The following is a 22,220-nucleotide window of genomic DNA, read 5'->3' as shown; positions in this document are numbered from 1 at the left end:
CTTACCCCAGTGCAAAGGCCCAAGCTCCCCTTAACAGCGTCCTCGTTACCCAGCCCAAGAATGCAACAGTTTTCGGTAACGACATACCAAAATGACGCAACTGAATCGAGAGGAGGTCCGATATACAGTCGCCGACCGATTTTTCAGACTCCAAGGGACCCGAAAAATCGTCCGAATAATCGAACAGTCCGAAAAATCCGAGAAGTACAAAAAAATCACTTTAACTGATTTTACCTTGCGGAAAATTTCTCTTGCTGGCAACGATTTGCGCCTGTATTTGCGCCAAGGTTGTGCTTTCACTGTACACGCTAGACAGCAAGGTCACCGCATTTAGTTGGAATACTTCCCACGCTTCTTTGATGGACCCGGCGGGGCCATGTTGTCAACAACCCGACTGTGCACCACACCGCTCGTTAAGCACACGCAAAGATAAGGCCCTTTTCTTTCAAAGCGGCGGAACCACCGGACGTAATCACAAAACGGCGAACAGATGTAACTTCATGAAGACTGAGCGCCACAAGGTCAACGCGGTCAGAGAAACCCAAGTGACGAAACGGCGAATGGCGAACGTATGAGACCCGTCGCGGTGGCTCAGTGGTTCGGGCGCTTGGCTACTGATCCGATGTACCCGGGTTGGAACCCGACCGCGGTGGCCGCGTTTCGATGGAGGCAAAACGCAAAGGCACCCGTGTGCTGTGCGATGTCAGTGCACGTTAAAGATCCCCAGGTGGTCGAAATTATTCCGGAGCTCTTCATTATGGCACCTCTTTCTTCCTTTCTTCTCTCAGTCCCTCCTTTATCCCTTCCCGTTGAGATGTAAGATAGCTCCTGCTAAATTTCCTTCCCCCAACAACCAATTTTCAACGTATGGAACAAGTGATAACTGCCCGCGACAACATCGGCAGCAAAAGTAAGTTGGCGGCGATGACAATCCAGCTGCCACCTCGAAGTGTCAGATCGCAGGGGCCTCTACTGGCAACAATGAGGTACCGAAAGTATGTCAAGCCAAGCCAACTGCAGCATAAATCCACCTCAATCCAAGATGGCGCCTTTTGTGCCGGCGAAAAACTGATAAGATGGCCAATTTTGGCCAGCAGGCGACTGAAATTAGCCTGAAAAATAGAACTTTCGGACTTTTGAAGTCCGAAATATCCGTCGCGAATACGTATGCGCTTCTATGGAGTGACTGGCGGTGCCTCATCGAGGTCCGAAATATCCTACAAGTCCGAATTATTGGAGTCCGAATTACCCGTCGGCTACTGTATAGCTGTACCAGTAGACACTACACTCGGATACAAGTCAAGAAAAAAGCAGCTTTTCACCGTCAAAGGGCCCTTTCCAGCTAACGGCATCAGATGATTCTCATGAACCTGCATCGCACACACTGTAGGGTTGAGGTTGCTGAAGTGAAGGCCGAAGTTGTCAGGATCAGGAATAGGATCCCTAACAAGGCAGATGCAAACAAACCAATGCCTGGTAAAAACTGCCTGCTATGCCCAGCCGGTGGTAGCTTTCATTTCGTCTGTTGCTAGACTCCGCCCTCATCGCCACCAAGCACGGAGTCTTCGTTTATGTCATTTGTCGGTGATTACGTCATCAGAGAGCGCCAAGTTTGACTCTGAGCGGAAGGAGTAACTTTTCAAACTTCAAACCCAAACTTCGCAGTAATAAATCCATCTTTCACTGCCATAGAAGTGACAACCAAGCCACGAAATGCCGAACTATCGACTTTCGCTGGAAACAAAAATTTGTATAGAGTTTTCCTGAGCATCTCGTTAAATCTGACAAAATTCCAAATGACGATCTACATCGCCTTACAATCTGCAAAGCAATTTTCCTGCCATGCAGAAGTATGGTATGGCAGTTCAGGTCTCGAGCCAACCTGACTATACCATATACTTACAGAGGATCAAACACATAAGACGCACTCCATCTTGAAGCAGAAAGTCTCGTGAATGCATAGAACTGGCCTTCCTTCGCCCTTACTCTGCACTAAAACCAAAAAACTGCACCGAATCACGGAAACATCCGGAGACTCTTGAGCCAACCGGCAGCTCCCGTGCAAAGTTGAGAACACTCAAAGACGGCACGGGCGTCATACCAAGGAACGGTGCTCGTCGGCGGACCACGGCAAGACTGGTGATATGTACGGGTCCAGCTCCTTGTTGGCCCGCTTGGTGAGCTCGTCCGCATTGGGGGGTGCTGGCATGCGTTCACGTCCTGAAAATACGGGTAGCGGAAGACCATGGAATGGTACCACAGCCAGCTGCGTCAGTCACATGGGCAGGTCGTACTGCAGCTGCCTGCGTAGAGTAGCACCAGATGTTGCCATGTGCTCAAGCCAGTCTCAACAAAACTGGGAACTGGTACAGTACACACAATGTCTAATAAATACAGCAGGCTACAATCGTTCCCAGCCCTAGTTGTTAATCAATACAATCTCGCACAGACACTCGCTTGCCGTCCTACTTACCCAAGTTGGTGGAGCGAGTACTCCATACTGGTGGTGGTCGCATGCCCTAGTCCTAGATCAGGGAAAATTTTTGATCAACGGCGATGTTTTTAAAAAGTTTCATTTTCATTTGTAGCGCAAAGGTTGCACTCTGGTAGATGCTAATAAGTAATTACTCCAAGAGATGAGAACTGTAATGGGAACTGCAACTGCAACCTCCTAGGAAGAGAAAGCACAGACCTTATTATTTTATCATGCTGGACAGAATCTGGACACTGAAAGCATATTGGAGTTGGCTTGCATTAACAGATTACCACAGTTTAGTGCCAATTAGGCGAAATTTTCATTTAGCACGTAGCTTTCAAGAGCAATAAAAGGTCACAAAGTGAAATACAGTTGTCACCACAGGCCGTTTTCGGTAGGAAACTGCAAAGACAAAGATGTGTTGTTTTTTTTTACGCCTAGGTACCCGAGGTTAGGATGCACCAGCATTCACTTCCCAAATGCGATCACGGGTTCCTAAATGCGTTCCATTTTTAAATGCCGTTTTCTTATCCATAAATGCATGTTTTGTTCCCAGACAAACATCAACATGCATAGCCAGAGTAAAAGGCTCACAATAAAAACTCTATGGGTTGTTTTCGGTGTCCCTTTAAAGCTAAGACCACCACTTTGGGACAGGAAAATTCCCCATGCCAAGGTCTAAACACATGTGCTCTGCAGCATGCACTTGTGTCGACTGCAATAAACGCTGTCGCCAGACATGACTACGTGCAACAAACCCAACCCCTATCAAATGAGCGGCTTTGCAAAACACAAGCAGTAGTTGCTGAACACCTTTCAGTCTTGGGAAGGACACTTGCTAGCACAAGACCCACAAAATCAAGACTCTGTTCAGCTCCAAATAACACCAGTGCTCAAGGGGTTTCAACAGTCGCTGTTTGTGATGCCATAAAAGAGCACTTGTGACAAGATATTTTTCTACATGTAGTGCCATCTAGCAGCTGCCACAGCAATTAACATAAATAGCTCAGGTTAGCCCGAAAAGATGGCGCTACACATACGCACGAATATTTGTTTTGGGGAATCGTTTCTAGAGAATAAAATAAATCAGCCTCAAACCTTTACGGACAAAGGTTGTAGTTAACTCTTTCCTTACCACAGCACTAGGCGTCAATCAAGCGTGAACGACGTTTTTGAGTGCCCATTTTAAAAAAAACGCTGCACCCCTGCACTCATGGCGCCATCTCGATGATTGTATACAAAGTAGAGTTTCCGTTTCTGCACGCCTCACATTTTTACCGCGTGGCGATGGTTTTTAAAGGGCGCGCAAGCTCGAAGGTTGACGCACACTTGATCACAGCGATTCGACATCCAGGACCGCGCGCGCTTAAAAGATCGCAGTTTTGCTCGATCACGACGATTCGGCAAGTGATCTTTTGGACTCGAGCACAGATGACTCGGACATCAATGTCGCGTCATCGGAGTTCAGCTGAGATGAGGAAGACGCAGCCGATCAGCCGGTGAGTTTCGGATTCGCCGTCCACTTTGTTTATGGATATCAAGAGCCGGTTGAATTGCTCTGTTGGTGTCCAAACTATTATTTTCTTTATTTCTAGAGTGTCCACTCCATTTGGGCAAGACGTGTTTCCACCAGCTCAAAAAAGCGTGGAGTTTCGACCCCGGAGAGATCGGGGCACTGACCTCGGAGTAGCTATCGCGAGCGCTTGATTTTTTTCGCCTTTTCTTTATGGTGGAGGTCATTCATGCTATTTGTGCAAATACTAACAAGTATGCGTGGATGCACATCCTCGAGAAACCAACCTACAGCGAGATGGATGGTTCGCGGGAAGGAGTAACCCCAGCAGAAATGATGAAGTTCATCGCCCTACTATTGTACATGGGAATACTGGAACTGCCGCTGCTGCAAAATTGTTTTCCGGGCTTCTCCCTCCAAACATTCTGTCAAGGTGAAGTTTCGCTGCGCTCCTGGCCATGCTGCATATTTCTGACCCAAAAACTAACGGCGCTGCCGCACAGAAACTAGACAAGGTGTCCTGGCTTCTTTAGCACATCAACGACTGCTCCGTGTCATTGTTCCAGCCGCATCGCGAAATTTGAGTGGACGAAAGAATGGTAAAATCCAAAGCGCACTCTGGAATTAATACATTAGAGATAAAGTTGTGAAATGGGGCTACAAACTATGGGTTCTTGCAGACCCGAAAACCGGCTACACATTCCAGTTCATAGTGTATAGAGGGAAGCGTGAGAAACCTAGTGACAATGGGTAACGAAGTGGTAATGAGGCTTTGCGGAAAGTACCTTGATCATGGGTACATTATCTTTATGGAAAATTTATACACTTCGACCTCTCTTCTTGTGCACCTCTTGGAATGCAAGACACTAGCGTGCGGCACAACACGAAAAGATCGCCGGGGTTCCTCACAGAACTGAAAGGCGAAACTTGGGAGAGGAGAGCTAAAAGAAGAGACATTCGCTGGCTGAGAGACAAGGAAGTCTTGTGTACCTTCAATGCAAAGATTCGAGTGTTATGCATATGGTTAGCCCTGCACACACAGCTAACTCGCACGTGCTTGCCAAGCGACGAGAAAAGAAGGACGGGAAGTGGCATCAAATCGGCATAAAAAAGCCACAGCTCATTGACGAATATACGAATTTGCTTTCAAAGAAAACACCCACTGCGAACATTCAACCTTGTGGGTAGGCGCATGACACGAACCACGCCGACTAGTTCCAGTATCCTAAACGTAATTCTGACTACTTGCCCCGATGTTGTTCCTTCACTAACTTTTATACCGGGTCTCAGTGACCACAGTATTATTCTATTCTCATCTGCAAGAAGCATGAGTCGCTCCGCGCCAGCACCAAAGTTCATAAGAAATTACAAGAAAGCAGACTTTGCTTCGATAAATAGAGAACTCAGAACATTTTTGGGTGAATACCTACCAAATTTTTTTGCACAAAGTCTCGAAGAAAACTGGTTTTTGTTTTAAAAAAAAAGTAATTTCGTTAACAGATAAGCACACACCCCAAGTACCATACTGGGCAGGCAGCGATACCCATGGTTCAACATTTCCTTAAAACGGCTACTAAATAAAAAGAAGAGACTGTTTCGCAAGGCGAAATTTCATCATTTAGCTTTATCACCATGTTATGTCTTTTGTCACTCTTATGGCCTTTTATACCATGTGATGTTCACTGCATCTGATTACCTCTGCAGCTGCCTTCCTATACATTGTGAGCATTTCACTAAATAAAAATCCGTTGCCAGTTAAACGCTCTTTCCTGTCATTTCTTCGTTTCACCTTCAGACACCTTCACATGTCCTAGCAAAAAAAGTGTCCCACACAAAAATGAGTGCCTATAGTAAATTGTATTTTGCTGCAAAAAGAAAGACAGCAAAAAAGCCCCAAGTATGAAAATTTTTTGTGAATAACCCGATTTGTACCTGGATTTTAACTAAAAAAATGTCACCAAATTTTTCCCCCCCTCCCAAATTCTGGTAAAAAAAACATGAAAACAAAAGGCCCTATGTATACATGAGCCTGACACATGGTTTTCAGCCTGGCAGGCCTACTCGACCTGACATAGGTTGTGTCCACAAATTCCACTCTCTTATGGTAAGCAGAACGAAGAAAAATTTGAATGTATCACTTAACATCACCAGCGGAGCGCAAATTCATTCTGCAGAAACACTTGTCCCCACATGCCTGCAGTCAATTATAGGCAAGTATTCGTCACCTTTGGGAACATCCGCGTCACCGAAGTCGCAGTACAGAGAAGTGGCTTTCCAGACATAAATTGGACAGATCCTGGATCTGACGCTTCCAGTGCTGTAATGGGAAGGCTGGAGCCACACACCTGAATGAGAAAATGAAAAGATCTGAGGTAAGGTTGAGCATCTTTGTTGCTTCCACTACTTACTGCCACAAGGACATTTTTTTATTCCCCGCAGCCACAACCCTTGCATTCATATTATGCTGCTGCTTGATACCTTTTCCCCTCCCGCGGAAATTAAATTGTTTATTTATTGGCACAAGAAGCCACTCTGCTTCTACTTTCCAGCACTCCTTTGAACCTTACGAGACATCAAGCACCACCCACTACAAGGACAGAGCAGCTGCCTACTGGTACTCCTTCCTTCCTAGAGAGGAAGCCACCCGTCAGGAAAAACGGGCACGGGTGAACACATTTACGGAGCGTGTTCCTTTCTGATTAGCTGAAGTCAACGTGATATCTACACAGCTGCAAACTACTTGTGATATGAAGCGGAGTTATAGCCCTGTCATACAGGCATTTCGAAGGCCCATCAGCCAATAGTCAGTCGACTCAAAGGCCACTGAATGATGCTACAAGTGCAGCTTCAACAGTCACTGAGTCAACAAAGCAGCGCGGAACTCTAGTGAGATTTTGAGGGCCTTCGAGAGTTGCCCAAAGTTGCAGTTGCTAGCACTGCTTAGAGAGGCACCAACATGCACTTCTGTGCACAATACATTCGCAGTACAAAAGCGTGAACAAACATTATTCTCCCAAACTTTAATGCAAACAGTAAAATATTAGCCTGAACAATAATTCAAAAATTGTGTCTATCTGGCTCCAAGCACGTTAACTTTATACTCTCCATCACAGAAGACGAAAATGTCAACGGAATCAGTGTTGCCAGAGCGTTACAAAACTGAGACAGCAAATTGTACAAAAGGCAGTGTGCTTCAAGACAACGCAACTGGCCTTTAATAATAAATAAAAACCTCCTATGACTCCAAAAAAGTGCATTTCAACATGTAGTTCGCATTAATAAAAATACTTTTGTTATTTGCACAAAATTGAAAGTAGCGATTCTGGCTCCACACCAGCTTCGCCTAAAACACGAGAACCATTTCAATGGCCATCGAAATTTGCCATGTAGCACTGACACAACTCCGAGTTCGATAGCGACTGAAAACCTCGGAGGCTCTCGACTGAATGGCTATTGAAACACCACTTTTTAAAGAGACCTTGAGGGCAATTCCACAGCGAAAATCAACTGTTTTGCTCTTTGTGGAAATGTTTATGTTCGTTCAGCACCAAAAGACGCACTTACTGCTGAGAAAATTGGATTTAAGAAAGGAACAATTTTTTGCGCCCCTCGACTCAAACTCTCCTATTACTGAATGGCAATACATGACAGCGCAGCCTAGCCTTAGGGATCTGCGCACAAAAAACAGTACCAACATCACTGTCATCTGCTAGTCGGAAATGCCAGCGGTGGAGATATTTCACTGTTTGGCATTTTCTAGCTTATAAAAGCTCCATTTTTAGTGAATGTGGACCCTCTATCATTAATGAAATGAGGTTTATTTTTCAACAATTGACAATGTTTATGTTTACAATGTTGTTGAAAGCAGTAATCTAGCTACACGGACCAACTTTAATTTTGTCCTCAGTGTAAGTTTAGAGGGACAATCTAGTGTTGGAGAAGACTATAGGAGTATTGGTATACTCCGGTAGATCTTGCCCTATGGGGATAATGCAGGCAGAGCTCGCAGTTAGATGGGAATTTGCATTTTCAAATAGCAAGACCAGTCAGATCAAAGCCGATGGTAGTGCCACGCTGTATTCGGGCACTGAAGGAAGTTTGGATCTGTTGCCTGGGGTGAATATCCTGCACAGCATGACAATGACCCAGTGTCATACAGCATCTTTTATAGTTTAACCTTGCTTGCTCATCTTGAAACTTTTTGAAAAAAAAAAATCCCACAACTGACAATACCGTTATTCTTGCAGCGGTGCTGCCATCGGTGTAGCCTATTACGTTCTGGTGATGTGGCTTGGCTCTGACACCGCATGCTCTCACATAGCCAGTACTTTATGAAATGCAAAATGTGGTTTTGGATAGCTATGACAGATTTTACAAGTCTTATTTTTAGTGATAGCCACCAAATGAGTTCAGTGCTTGAAACTATAACTTCCCGACTAGCTTTATATCTCAGGTATTGTGTTCCTCGTCTCAGCGACATGCAACTACTATCGTGTCTCTACTGTCATAGTTGGCAGCCGACAACTACCACTGGGCAAGCAATGTTTCCGCGTTGGAAAATTAAGCTTCAAAGTGCTCGGCTGTGTTTCTTATCACCACAGCCAGGCAAACATTCATTCGGATGAAGAGCTACCAATTTTCCACAAAGTATACATTGTCAATAAAATACAGTTCAGTGCCCCTTTCGGTTGTTTGAGTAATATGGTCAGCACTATACACACTAACCTGACTAAATGCTTTAGCAGCAAGCGAGCACAGACACTATATAAGTGCAAAGTCCAAACTAGTCATCCTTGTGGGCCTTAGGACCCACTCACTGGCCCCCCCCCATCTTCCTGAAAAAGGTCATCCCTTGAAATTGCGAATGACAGTGCCGGAGCAGCTATCACTACTGCTCCACATTGTTGCTGTCCATTTGTTAAGAGAGAAAGACAGGCTAGCTGGTTGCTGTACTTCTGTTCACATTCTCAACACACTAAGGGGTGTTTTAGGGTGGCTATAATACACATGCATTATCTAGAGTGTAGGCCACCGAGCATTCATGCTGCAAACAAGACCTCAAAAGCAAGCTGATCATTTACAATATGTTTGCCCGGTGACCAGCGGTGCCAGGCTTTTGCCCGAATCCGTGCGCAATGAGTCATGCTGTGCTCGTTACGTCTACAACGAAGGGATATCATTGGTTCTCCGTGCCAACTCTTTCTGATGTCAAGCAGCTATCATGGCCGCGGCCGGAAGCTCTGCCCCCTCCCCCACAAGAACTCCCACGTGCGTCGGCACACAGCAAAGGAACTGAGCGTGTGGGGCCGACAAAGTAGCGCCAACATTTTAGTGTGCAAAGGTGACGAGAAGAGGGAGAAAGGTGCGAAAATGCAGAAATTCAAATATTAACTACAGATACTTCAGCTTCAACACAACGCATTAAAAAAATTCTTGCTGGAGGATATTGTGAAGCGGCCTTCTTTAAACATCCTAGGCATACCACAACATTATTTAGAGCCCGTTTCAGAGCCCTTTTAAAGCGTTAAGCATATGAAGTGACACGCCACGTGCTGCTTTCACGTGATGGGCTGGCAGCCGCCTAACTGTCACTGTTTATGGGTTTGCAGCAAATTTCACCCATCACCTGGAAGCAGCTCGCAAGACTAGCCAATAACTTGTGACCTAGCTACTTAGCAAATAAAGTTTGCTTTTCTACTGTGATTTCAGTGAAGCATCTGCCAACACTCGCTTCGTCAGAGGCGACGGTGTCATGAGCCATGCATCAAAAGATTTCAGTGAAAGCCTGGTACGAGTAGTGGTACAAGATGTTGTGATGTGCGTCTCACTTCTTCTCACAGTCACAAAATGTAGTTTGGCTCCACTGCGCCACGTCCCTTAGAAATACAATGTAATACAGGAGAGGGATTTTCATCATCCCTTTACCATACTTTATGCTGTTTAGTGTTAAAAACGGGGAACTAGCAGAGTTACACCTCTCTGGTAACACGAGATGACAACACTGAAGCAGCAGCAATTGAGCTACACTGAAAACAGGACTTCCCGTTGCTTCGTGCGGGTGTTCCAGCTGCAGTGGTAGGGTTGCCACCATGCAGTATGTCGCGTTGCGAGGAACATCACCTGACGCAGTTAATTACATGCAGGGTGGAGTAAGGAAGACAAACATCCAGGGCAAACACTGCCCATTTCGTGAGCAATACATGCCACCAGTTTCAGAAATTTAGCACCGCATAGTTAAACAGACAAGGACGCAGTAATATGGCATGACAAAAATCAGAAGTACAGACAAGCAACTGATTTCCGCCAGTTCCTTGCTTCAAGGCGGCATGAAAAACAGCCAAAATGACAGGACATACTGCATAAAAAAAAATCATGCACCAATTATCCACAGAACGCTATGGCCGTACCCTTAATTTCAGTTCTCAGTGCAGACACACAAGCGGTGCACATTTTTTCTATCACGATGATTTGTTACTTTACATACAGAAATCAGTCTAATGGTGATAAAGTGAACAGATATGAGCGCTGGCGAGGGCACCCATCACATATGATAGGGTCACAGCACCTCTAAAGTACTAATCACCCTACAAAAGTGACTGCGACCAGGTTCCTGTAGTGAACCATCTTGATTTTTTTTTTTTACTGCTCCCTGTGTCGCCTACCCCAACATGATAGGGAAACAACTTATCGGTATGCGCTCTCTGGCGTCTGTCGAGTCTCATTCTCCCATGTTCTAGTTATCTGCAGCGATATAACGAAGTATTCAAGGCTTATGGTTGCCATGAGCATCTGCATAATGTTACTCGCTATTTACGTTCTGTTCTACTTTGCACGCTTCCTGGGCCAGTTTCCCATCCGCGGAACTGTAGGAACCACTAACTTCCGCTAACCGTTGCTCTTACCAACATGGCTTTCAGGGCGTTGTACCCCTTGTTTTGGAAGAAGTAGGCTTCGTTGCTGGGGTTCGTGCGGCGCACTGGTGAGCACAAGCGTACAGCCGCCAGCACTAACGCACCTCTGGAATCTGCTGTCCAGCAGCTGGAAGCCCTGCCGGACGGACGCCAATCCCGCCGAACTGGAGGGAAATGCGGTCCACGCATGTCCCAGTGAGCTCACTATTGCCCCAATGACCGCGTGTATGCAACGACCGACGTTCGACTGGCTCGTGACGTAGAAGCACTTGTTGCTCGACGGTCAACGTAGTACTCGTGTTCATGCGAAGTTTCTCCAGCTCGCGGCGAAGCTTTTCGCACAGCCACAGCACCATGACTTTTGACAGGCAGTAGTCTTCACGAAACAAGTCGTCAGGCATTTCGAAACCATCACTGCGCTCTCGATGATACCTTTCTGGCAGCATTTCAAGCCACCTGAGAAGCAGGTACAGTGTCATTGCCGCATTTAAAACTGCATAAAACTGCGCTGACTGCGCACAAACGTTTAAAACATGGCCGCATGTCATGACGGCTTAACGCATGGAGGAAAGAAGGAAAAGAGGAGAGGCTGCTACGTCACATTTTTTGAAGCCGGAAGCGAGGGCTCCGCCATGACACTTGGCCGTTTTCTCAGCCAATGGCATGCGAGCGCCGCGAAGATCAACGCGAGCGGCGATGGATGGATGGATGGATGGATGGATACAGCTGAACCCTTTACATCGGGCGGTGGCTCAAGCCACCTAGCCATGTCTTGTGAAATTTTACTCCTGTCTTGCTTTTAGCCACCAATCAGATAACCTTCGCTTGGTTACTTCTAACCTCTTAAAATCCACTTTCGCGCCGCGCCAGGCTGTCGGCAGCTGTCAGATACGGCGGAAAGTGAGAATTGTGCTCCCATTGACAACAAAGACGCTGCGATGCCCAGCTGCTGCGTTCCTGGGTGTCGGTCGCGCACGCCAGGACAAGAACCGGGCGTCACTTTCCACACGTAAGTATACTGCATTTTTTTTCGTATTTAATTGACTGCGTAATGAGTAAAATGCATGCTCGCAAAACATAACGCACGACACGGCGTGAACGTGGTATTCGTACCGCCCCGGCCTTATTGGTGGCTCTTTGTCCGAGTGCAGTGAATAGTATTGTTTTCAAACAGGTTTCCGAAAGATCCAGAGCGAAGGAGACAGTGGTCTGAGGCCGTTAGACCAGGCCAAAGAGACTGGGAGCCAGCAAAATGGACCTGCGTATGTTCAAAACATTTCCTGCCCGAGCACTTCGATCGGATGTCGCCGCTCGTAGTTCGTATACGTGCGGATGCCATCCCCCTTCAGGTGAGGAACCACCTTCTATACATTCTCAAGAGATTGGAAAGAAATGATCTTATTGAGAAGGTGCTTTATTATAACTTGACTGCATAAGCATGCGTTCAATATGATGTTTTAGGTGTTCGTGCAAGAAATAGAACGATTTGTGAATAAATGGCTTTAGCTAGACGTTATGATCGAGTAGCGCGGCTACAGTACTCCCGCACTGATAAAAAGTAATTGTGTCATTATACTCCTAAACTGGCTGCGGTTTATATATGGCTCTGGTGAAATTCTGCTTACTGTACATAATTTATTTATTTATTAGCTTACGCACTCCATCATTAGAAGAAAAAAAAAAAAGAGAGCATCGAGCACACCACAGTTTTCCTCGGGGCATCATTTCTATTTAATTATTACTTGTAGTGTGCAAATGTTTGCGCCTAGCAGTAGGCGGTGCATTTTTTGTTGTAATCTCGGCCATAGCACCTGGGAAGTGTCACTGAGAGAGCACTGTAATTCCTTAAAACTATAGTTCGTTTACAAAGGAAATCACAAAGAAGTTCCATAAGGCATAGAGCACCGTACGTATTTGCTCGCGTGATTTGCGCACGTTTTTTTCTTTAATTAGGGCTCCAAAAAGAGGGTGCGCAATTTACGCGCAAGCGAGTTATCCGAACACGTCCTAAAAAAAAATGTTGGCACCCCTCGCCCCACGGCAACAAGGTTGACACGTCCCCCCCCCCCCCCCCCCCCTTCCATGACATGACGGCACGTGCTTAGCTCAAAGCAATAAACGCGCAAAGATTCAATCGCGAAGTCAGCCGTGGGAGGAGATAACGGGCAATAAAACGGGGCCCTTGCGTGTGGCCCGACTGACTAGGACTGACTAGCGGCAAACTGTATAGCAAACGGTACGGTAGAGTTTTGGATTCGGGCGCGCGCGCAACTGTTCGTCCGGGACAGCGACCGCCAGCGCGAGCAAGCCCGGTAAACGGCACAGTTCGCACCCGCGTACATGCTGGTGGTCTGGCTCAGCATAGTGCGCAAAATGTGCGAGTAGTTTTTTTTTTTTATCGGGTTAAAAGTTTGAAACTTTTTGGGGTGCACAATCTATGTGCGGGCGCAAATTACGCGAGTAAATACGGTACGGAAAAAGGGAAGCATGAGACAAAGAAAAAAAGACAAAACACAGGCAGAAAGCTTGGCCAAATGTTTAGGGGAATCCCGTTTTCTTTTGCGAAGTTTCTGTGGAAACAATTTATAGCTTTCCTTTAGCCGCATAGCTGCGCTTGGGTGGATGCCAATGAGTATAATTAGCTCCCTTATTATACAGATACGGCAGTTCTGCATATATAATTCCTCATACACATACCATACACACTTCATGGGGTATAGCTGGGTGAGCCTGAGGAGAGACATCCCACTCTCCCTTCTCGAAAATATGGTAGACCTGCTGTACTAACAATGCATTTCTCTGCTGTTGCTTTCTTAAGAAATGGGTGCACTCTCGCCCACTGGCTGTGTTCCATATTGACAGTCTCAGATTGGTACATCTGTCTGTTGAATTACATGCATCTTTTCAGCTAAGGCTGGCATTCCACTGCGAGCATGTGATGCACCTCATTATTCATTTACAGCAGGAACCCCTTTCACAGCAGCCAGGCGATGGCACAGCTGTTGCTGCCACTGCTCAGCATGGCGCCCAGCAAGCACTAACACAAAGTCACACATCTCCAGCGTCCACTGCAACAGGTATTTTCAAACAGCGCTGTTTTGTGACTACTACAGCTATTCAAAGCATTACAGTGGCTGTGTATATGTTGGAGTAGGAGCTACAAACACTGCTTCCTGGCACGGGCTCACCAGAAGATTTATCCGAATCCCATGACACACTAGTCATCATATTTCTTAACCCTTCAGACAGCACTCAAAACAGTCTTAAAGTGTGATGCTCCACCTCCATCTTTCACTAGCTGCTTAAAGCTGAACACCTTGTATGCTTGGCACATGATGTATGCGTTAACAGACAAAGAGGGCAATATCATTAGCAATATGGATAAGATATCAAATAGCCAAGGAGACACAAATCTATGCAGTAGCCAATGCAATCAGAACGTTAATGGAGGAAGCCGCAGCGCACAGCAATGGGACATCCCGTAGCAGTAAGAGAAGAGGAAGTAACGGAAGCCTTAGTAGGAATGAAAAGCGGGAAAGCAGCTGGTGAGGATCAGGTAACAGCAGATTTGTTGAAGGAGGGAGGGGAGATTGTGCTAGTAGAACTAGCCATCCTATATATGCAATGCCTTGTGACCTCGAGAGTACCAGGAGCTTGGAAGAATGCTAACGTTATCTTTATAAAGGAGACGTCAAGGACTTGAAGAATTACAGACCGATCAGCTTACTGTTCATTGCCTGCTAAGTATTTGCTAAGGTAATCGCTAATAGTCAGGACAACCTTAGGCTTTAATCAACCAAATAATTAGGCAGGCTTTCGTAAAAGATACTCAACAATAGATCATGTTCACGCTATCAGTGAGTGATAGAGGAATGCACAGATTATAACCGACCCCTATATATGGCCTTCATTGATTACGAGAAAGCATTTAACTCAGTGGAAACCTCAACTGTCATGCAGGCACTGCAGAATCAGCGTGTGGAAGAGTGTTATGTGAAAATATTGGAAGATATTTATAACGATTGCACACCTACCATAGTCCTCCATATAGTCAGCAATAAAATTCCAATAAGGAAGGGTGTCAGGCAGGGAGACACGATCTCGCCAATGCTATTCACTGCCTGTTTACAGGAGGTATTCCGCGGCCTGAAATGGGAACTTTGGGGGATAAGAATTAATGGAGAATACCTGAGTAATTTGCGATTCGCTGATGACATTGCCTTGCTAAGCCACTCAGGACAAGAACTGCAAAGTATGATCAATGAGTTAGACAGGCAGAGCAGAATGGTGGGGCTAAAAAATAATATGCAGAAAACCAAAGTAGAAACAGCAGTTCGCAATTGGTAGCGAGGTGCTGGAAGTAGTAAGAGAATATGCCTACTTAGGGCAGGTAGTGACCGCTAATACAGATCATGAAAGGGAAATAACTAGAAGAATAAGAATGGGTGGAGCGCATATGGCAGGTTCTCTCAGATCATGAATGGCAGTTTACCGTTATCCCTCAAGAGAAAAGCCTACGACAGCTGTATCTTACCGGTACTCATCTATGGGGCAGAAATGTGGAGGCTAATAAATAATAAAGAGGGTTCAGCTTAAGTTAAGGACAACACAGTGAGCTATGGATAGGAAAATGACAGGTGTAACGTTAAGAAACCAGAAGTAGGCAGAGTGGATGAGGGAACAAACGTGGGTTAATGACATCCTAGTTGAAATCAAGAGGAAGAAGTGGGCTTGGGCAGGGCACGTAATGCAAAGGCAAGATAACCGCTGGTCCTTAAGGGTAACAGAGTGGATTCCAAGAGAAGGCAAGCATAGCAGGGGGCGGCAGGAAGTTAGGTGGGCGGGTGAGATTAAGGAGTTTGCGGGAATGCAATGGCCGCAGCTGGCAAAGGACTGGGTTAATTGGAGACATGGGAGAGGCCTTCACCCTTCAGTGGGCGTAGTCAGGCTGATGATGACGATGATGGCATTCCTCCAGAATAAATTTTTTTTTACAGGCACCTATGGATGTCGCTGAAAGCCAGGAGACTTTGGCAGGCCCATCACAACAGGTATTTTACAATATGCCATTTTGTGACTGCATCAATTCGAAGAACAACAGTGTCTGCGTTTATGTCGCAGCACGAGCGACCAAAAACAGATTTCTGTAACAGAATGCATCCTGGCACTGGCTCAGAGGAAGTTTTCTCTGAATCGCCTCAACACATTAGTCATTTTTTTATAATCCTTTTGACAGAACTGAAAACACAGCCTAGCAGTGTGATGCTTTTCTATTTTTCAGTAGTTGCTTAGAACTGAATACATCTTATGCTTTGGTAGAAGCACATTTCTCAAGAATAAAATTTTTTTTCACAGGCACCTATGGATGTCACTGAAAGCCAGGAAACTTTACCAGGCCCATCACAACAGGTATGTTACGATATACCATTTTGTGACAGCAACAGCTAGAAGATTGACAGTGTCTGAGTTTATCTCGCAGCACGAGTCACGAAACGGGTGAATTTTTATGTAAAAGAAAGCTTCCTGGCGCAGGCTCAGAGGAAGTTTTGACCAAGCCACCTCAGCACACCAGTCATATCTTTATTCCTTCAGACATAACTCAAAACGGTCTAGTAGTGTGATGCTTCTCCACTTTTCACTAGGTGCTTAAAACTGAACGCTTGTTATGTCTCGGTACACACACATTTCTCCTGAACAAAATTTTTTTACAGGCATCTATGGATGTGGCCACAATGCTGGACATTCAGCCAGGGCCATCTCAAGCCTTTCAACTTACACCAGTAAGTTTCATATCGTCCTGTGTGGTTTCCATCCAGGTTTATTCACTGCATGAGGTAGGATGTCGTTGCAATTCTGCAATGTAAAGTGCAGTAGAACCTGCAGTTGTTTGTCAGGCCCCGTGCTTACCGGAGACAGTAGCAGAGTGCAGTAGGTTCTGCAAAGATCCTTCATATAGGATGGTACCTTTTTGTGGAACCACATAAGCACATTAGTAACTGCCACAATATTCTTTCATGTGCCTTCATTGCTTATGTTCGTTACACAAATAAATATAGTCATCTCGTCAGAGTTCCACTACAAATAATCTGTCAGTATCAAGAAAAATTTGGCTATGCAAGACATACTCCACCAGGTCAGTGATATCTTTTCTACAAAATTTTCTCACGTTATTCCAAACTGGTTTTACTGATTTTGGACAAGGTCATTGACAGCTATGTAGAAAGTATTCGGTGCAAACTGGCATGCGTGCTACATGAAAAATTTGTACTGTCATGTTTTCTTCTTTTTCAGTTGTTCCTTGTATAAGTTTTCATGAAATACTTCTTATATGGGTACATGCCAACCTCTTTAACGTCAGTTCCAGTGGGCATTCAGAAAAGGAGATTGCACGACACAAAATTTAATGCAATAATTTTTAAAGCTGTATGTATTCACGCTTCTACACAGTTGTGCTATTAACCCTGCTTTATTTCTGCAACACTTTGAGTGTATAATAAAAATAAAATGTGTAGACATATAACATTACCTTAACATGCTAGGTGATATGAGTTTAACAATGTGCGAGCGTTTTTCTTTTGCAGTGACATCGAAAGGCATTGAGTACATATGCACTGAAGCTGTTGCGTGGCCCAGTAGTGGGCATGCCGAGTAATTTTGTGATTAGCCTCATGTCCTGCTTTCCTTCTTATGCCTTGATGCATGGCGGAGGAGAACAGGGCAACAGGCATTCTAAGGTGGGCTGCATTACTAAACAGTTTATCTTATGCAGGAACTTCCGACTTTGCCAACCGCCCCAGCTTTTGTTGGGACGCCACAAAGGAGGAGGCCAGCAATGGTAAATGGACCTGTCAAATGTGCCTATTTCTGAAGCAGAATTCAACACCATGAATGTCAAATGCTTGTGCATATGCCAAAAGCGTATTTGATAGCGTGAGTGGCCCATCCACAGCATGCATTATTAGCATAATCTTTAACACAGCATGTGCAGGCACCCAGACTGTGTGAACGGACTTAGCTTGATTTCGCCGTGGCAATTTTTACTAATATCTACTAACTGATCTGCATGGTATATTGTATGCAATGATGAATCAATAAACCAATGAATTTTTAAGTGTGTGAGTGGCCTGCATATCAAGCTGAGGAGCACATTATGGAATCTTCTTCTTGGACACCTCTCCATCTACCAGAGGAGAATCGGTGAGTCACAGTTTCATTTATTGATCTATTCAAGTACCCTAAGGGTCCACTAGGGGCATTACATAGGGGGAGATGGGGGGGACTCAAAGCGGAACGAAATTGTTTCGAAAACAAAAAAAGCAGCGTAGGTACGGCACTCAGGTGCAAGTCGAGAAACATCATTGCCAAGTAAATATTCTTACGAAAATTCACAAAGAAAAAATAAACAGCAGGTGCGAATTAGTCATCTGAGAAATCAAATTTTGTTACTGAAAGTGTGAGGAATCCATATAAGAAAGTGATCCTGACTGAAATAACAAAAGACTCTGTTATCATGGCAATCCTGGAAGGTAAATCATTGCATTCTTTCATCATTAAGGTTACAGGTGAATTTTTGTACTTTTCCATCTGGACAAAAACAGGGTTACCCTTGTAGGCATTACCGGCTTGATGCGAGGTGAGGTGCTGGTAAAATATGTGACAGGGCAAATGATCTGTTGCTCTGGTACAATGTGCGAGAAAAAGATGATCAAGTGAATTTTCTGTGCGTTGTGAGTGATGGCATGCTGAGCATTTCCATCAGAGGTGAAACACTTTGATATTAAAGTAGGACGAGAAGATTAACTGAGCTCCTTCATTCTTCTTTTAATGGAACATTCAGAGTGCTTTGTGTTTTATATGTGCACACTGTTGTAACTGTGGTATGCAAGGCTTGGGTGTGCATTGTTCTAATGATGCATTGCATTTTCTATCTCTTCATAGGAGGACACACCCGAAAAAGCTTACTTGAGAGCAAGGGCTGCATGGTTTTCTGCAATGCATGCTCAGTCAAGAAAAAGCATAAAAAGGCTGCAGCAAACAAGGCGGAGACTGCAAAAGAAAAATGCGGAACTAAAATCTGTTCTGTCAGCTTTAACTACGGAGAATATCCTCCTGACAGAGCAAGTGTCTGTTTTAGATGGCCTGGGTAAAGTAAATAAGCACCTACTTGAAAGACAAGTCGGAAAGCATGGTGGAATTGGCACTCCAAAGCAGTACTCCCCTGAACTGAGAACTTTTGCCTTAACTTTAAATTTCTATTCCCCACGAGCCTATCTGTATGTCAGGAAAGTTTTTGACACGTGCCTCCCACATCCCAGAACTCTGCGAAAATGGTATGAGACTGTTGATGGCCAGGCAGGACTTCCAACAGAAGCTTTCAATGCACTAAAAATGAAGTGTGCTGAAACAGCAAGCAAGGGGCACCGAACAGTTTGCAGCCTCATGGTTGATGAAATGGCTATTCAGCAAAGCATCCAGTGGAACAAACGCAACTTTGAAGGGTTTGTTGACTTTGGCAGTGGCATTGACAGCGACTCTTTGCCACAAGCAAAGGCTGCATTCGTTATAATGGCTGTGGCTATTAATGGGCGATGGAAGTTGCCCCTTGGATACTTCCTAGTTGATGGCCTAATTGGAACACAGAGGGCTAACCTTGTCACCCAGTGCCTTCATAAGGCACATGATGCTGGAGCTATGGTTGCTTCACTCACTTGTGACGGGGCGCCCGCAAATCTGGCTATGTTGCAAGAGCTTGGGTGTGATTTCCAACATGTGGGAGACCTAAAAACAACCTTTCGACACCCAGCTACCCAGGAACCAGTGGCAGCTTTTTTGGATCCCTGCCATATGCTAAAACTTGTGAGGAATGCACTGGCACACAAGAGGTACTCTATTGACCACCAAGGAAGGACAGTGTCATGGGAGCATATTGAGTGGCTGCATACTGTGCAGCAGAAAGAAGGCCTACATTTGGCTAACAAGTTGCGCAGAGCTCATATTGAGTGGCAGCGGCAGCCCATGAAAGTTAGACCTGCTGCCCAAGTAATGAGCACTTCTGTTGCGACAGCACTAGCCGAGTGCAGGGAACTTGACCTGGAAGGTTTTTCTGGCACACAGGCAACAGAGAATTTTTTGTTGAAAATTAATGAGACATTTGATGCCCTAAATTCTAGAAGCCCATATCAGAAAGGTTGGAAGAAACCTATAAATGAAAAGAACATTGAAGCTTTCGAAGGCACGTTCAAAACCACAACCCATTACCTCTCTTCCTTGAAGGAGTCTGCAAATGGAAGACGAATGATTGAAACAAACCGAAAGACAGGTTTCTTAGGTTTTATCATCTGCATGCAAAGCCTGATTAGTCTTTTTCATTTTCTTGTCACTGAAAAACGAGTGCTGAAGTACATTCCGGCCCACAAAATTTGCCAGGATCATTTGGAACTGTTTTTTGGCCTGATTCGAGCACATGGCGGGCATAATGACAACCCTACTACACAGCAGTTTCGTGCTGCCTTCAAAAAAGTGATTGTTCAAAGTGAACTGGCTGATGTATCAACAGGCAACTGTCTGAGCCTGGACAGCATCCCCATATTGTCATGCAGCAGTGCAACAGTTATTTCTTCTCAGGTCTTGAATATATCTGCACCAAGGAGGCAACTTCTAGACAGTGATGCTGTTCAGCAGTCTCAGGTAACAGCTGCAGACCATGACTACATCATAGCTCCAGGCTACATCAGTGAATGTGGAGGCCAAATTGTGGCTTACATGGCAGGTTATGTAGCTCATAAATTGGCTGCAAAGCTGACTTGTGAGCACTGCACAAGTGCACTACTCACAACAGAACGAGGAAACATTTACTCACTAATTAAGAGGAAAAGCAGAGGAGGGCTGAAATACCCATCAGAAAGTGTACTGAAGATCTGTCAAAAATCAGAGGCGGTGATCAGGACGGCAGTGCGCCTGAACAAATTGGCATCAAGAACACTACTCACTGATCTTCTCCACAAGGTTCTTTACGCATTCCACGGTAGAGAGCTCTTCAATGAACTTCATGAGCACATGTTCGACAACTCTCCACTCGACAATCATTACATACACCTTGTCAGAAGTGTTGCAGAAAATTACATCAACATGCGCTTGTTTCATGTTGGCAAGCAGGCAACCGAGAGCCTGCACACTGCTCAGGTCCGGCAGATGTTTAAAAAAATAACTCAATTCAAGGGGCAGTGACTGATGCTGCAGTGAGACTTCAAAAATCAGACTTGGTTTTCGTCAGCACATGTCTTAATTTACCGTAGAGTATGAATGCAACCAGCCCATAGGGGTCCCATGCTTCATGTTGACACTGCAGCTTGCTGCCGCAATATGAGCTGAATAAGAATCTTACATGTAACAGACTTTCATGTCTGACTTTGTCAGAATAAAATTCTATTCAAACGGCCGCTCACAGTTTAGAGTACATTACAACCTGTCATACTGAGTATTGAAAAGAATAGCTTTTTAATGTGAATGCGTCATGTACGCCACCGACTTAGGCTCATACTTGATGGCAGTCACTGTCAGTTTTTTCAGGAGTAATCAGGGTTTTGATTTAGCTTGATTGCTACTGAATCAACCAGAAATTACCTGCTTCCTAAAATCAGATTTTCGTCTTTTGTGGTAAATGAACAATACGCACATTTTAAAAAAGAAGTCAGTTAAGTAAAATCAGTACATGTCCAGAGCGCAAATGCTAGTTCTTGTTCATGAATCTATATGCTGTAGATTCACAGATGGACATGTACTATTGGTCACTGATGTTCAAGAATAGGGGCTGCAGTTAGCAGTCTCCCAGAGCTTTCTTTACAGCGTGCCTGCACTACTGTCCTTTAGGGTACAGGGTGACTGAAGTATCTCGTATTTTGTAAAAAATATGGAGTGCATGTTTTTCATACTATAGAAGCCAGAATAATGAAGAGAGTAATTAGTGTACCATACTTACAGTTTTAGTTCTAGATATTCAACACAACTGAAGGTGATTTTGGCCTTTCAAAGTAATAGTGTCAAAAGGGGGTGATCATCCCACTGCACGCAGCAACAGAGTAAGCACTAGCATATAAGTTTTGCAACAAATTCATTTTCTTAAATGATGAAAACACTTTTCCACATGCACTTGGTATTTTCATGCATACAGAGGACAACCTTATCATTCTACCAGCTGCAATTTGTACATTATATTAAACATTCTTTAGCTGTCATCATGCCTTAGTTGTGCACAGCTCAAATGCCCGACTTATGTGCAGACTATGTTGGTTGGCTCGTGGTTTTGACAAATATAAAACAG

The 22,220-nt window shown here is 44.9% G+C and overlaps 2 protein-coding genes across 2 annotated transcripts in view; one reads left to right on the top strand and one right to left on the bottom strand.

Moving 5' to 3' along the window:
• LOC144111478 (uncharacterized) overlaps nucleotides 1-11,607 on the bottom strand; it is a 165,928-nt gene extending 154,321 nt beyond the window's left edge. Inside the window, exons 1-3 of the mRNA XM_077644790.1 lie at nucleotides 10,892-11,607; nucleotides 6,215-6,334; nucleotides 2,102-2,303 (exon numbers count right to left, since the gene is read on the bottom strand). Coding sequence (XP_077500916.1) covers nucleotides 2,102-2,209 — 108 coding nt within the window. The 5' untranslated portion in view covers nucleotides 2,210-2,303; nucleotides 6,215-6,334; nucleotides 10,892-11,607. The remainder of the gene's footprint in view (nucleotides 1-2,101; nucleotides 2,304-6,214; nucleotides 6,335-10,891) is intronic.
• Nucleotides 11,608-11,610: 3 nt separating this feature from the next.
• LOC144111479 (uncharacterized) lies at nucleotides 11,611-18,011 on the top strand. Its single transcript, XM_077644792.1, has 7 exons — nucleotides 11,611-11,909; nucleotides 12,075-12,249; nucleotides 13,863-13,977; nucleotides 15,898-15,951; nucleotides 16,256-16,309; nucleotides 16,612-16,680; nucleotides 17,670-18,011. The coding sequence occupies exons 2-7, from the start codon at nucleotides 12,153-12,155 to the stop codon at nucleotides 17,737-17,739; spliced, it is 459 nt and encodes a 152-aa protein (XP_077500918.1). The 5' UTR covers nucleotides 11,611-11,909; nucleotides 12,075-12,152; the 3' UTR covers nucleotides 17,740-18,011.
• Nucleotides 18,012-22,220: the final 4,209 nt, after the last annotated feature.

This window comes from Amblyomma americanum, chromosome 11, assembly GCF_052857255.1.
Source record: "Amblyomma americanum isolate KBUSLIRL-KWMA chromosome 11, ASM5285725v1, whole genome shotgun sequence".
NCBI lineage: Eukaryota > Metazoa > Arthropoda > Arachnida > Ixodida > Ixodidae > Amblyomma > Amblyomma americanum.
The sequence above is the reverse complement of the archived record's forward strand: the minus strand, read 5'-3'. Positions and strand labels throughout refer to the sequence as shown.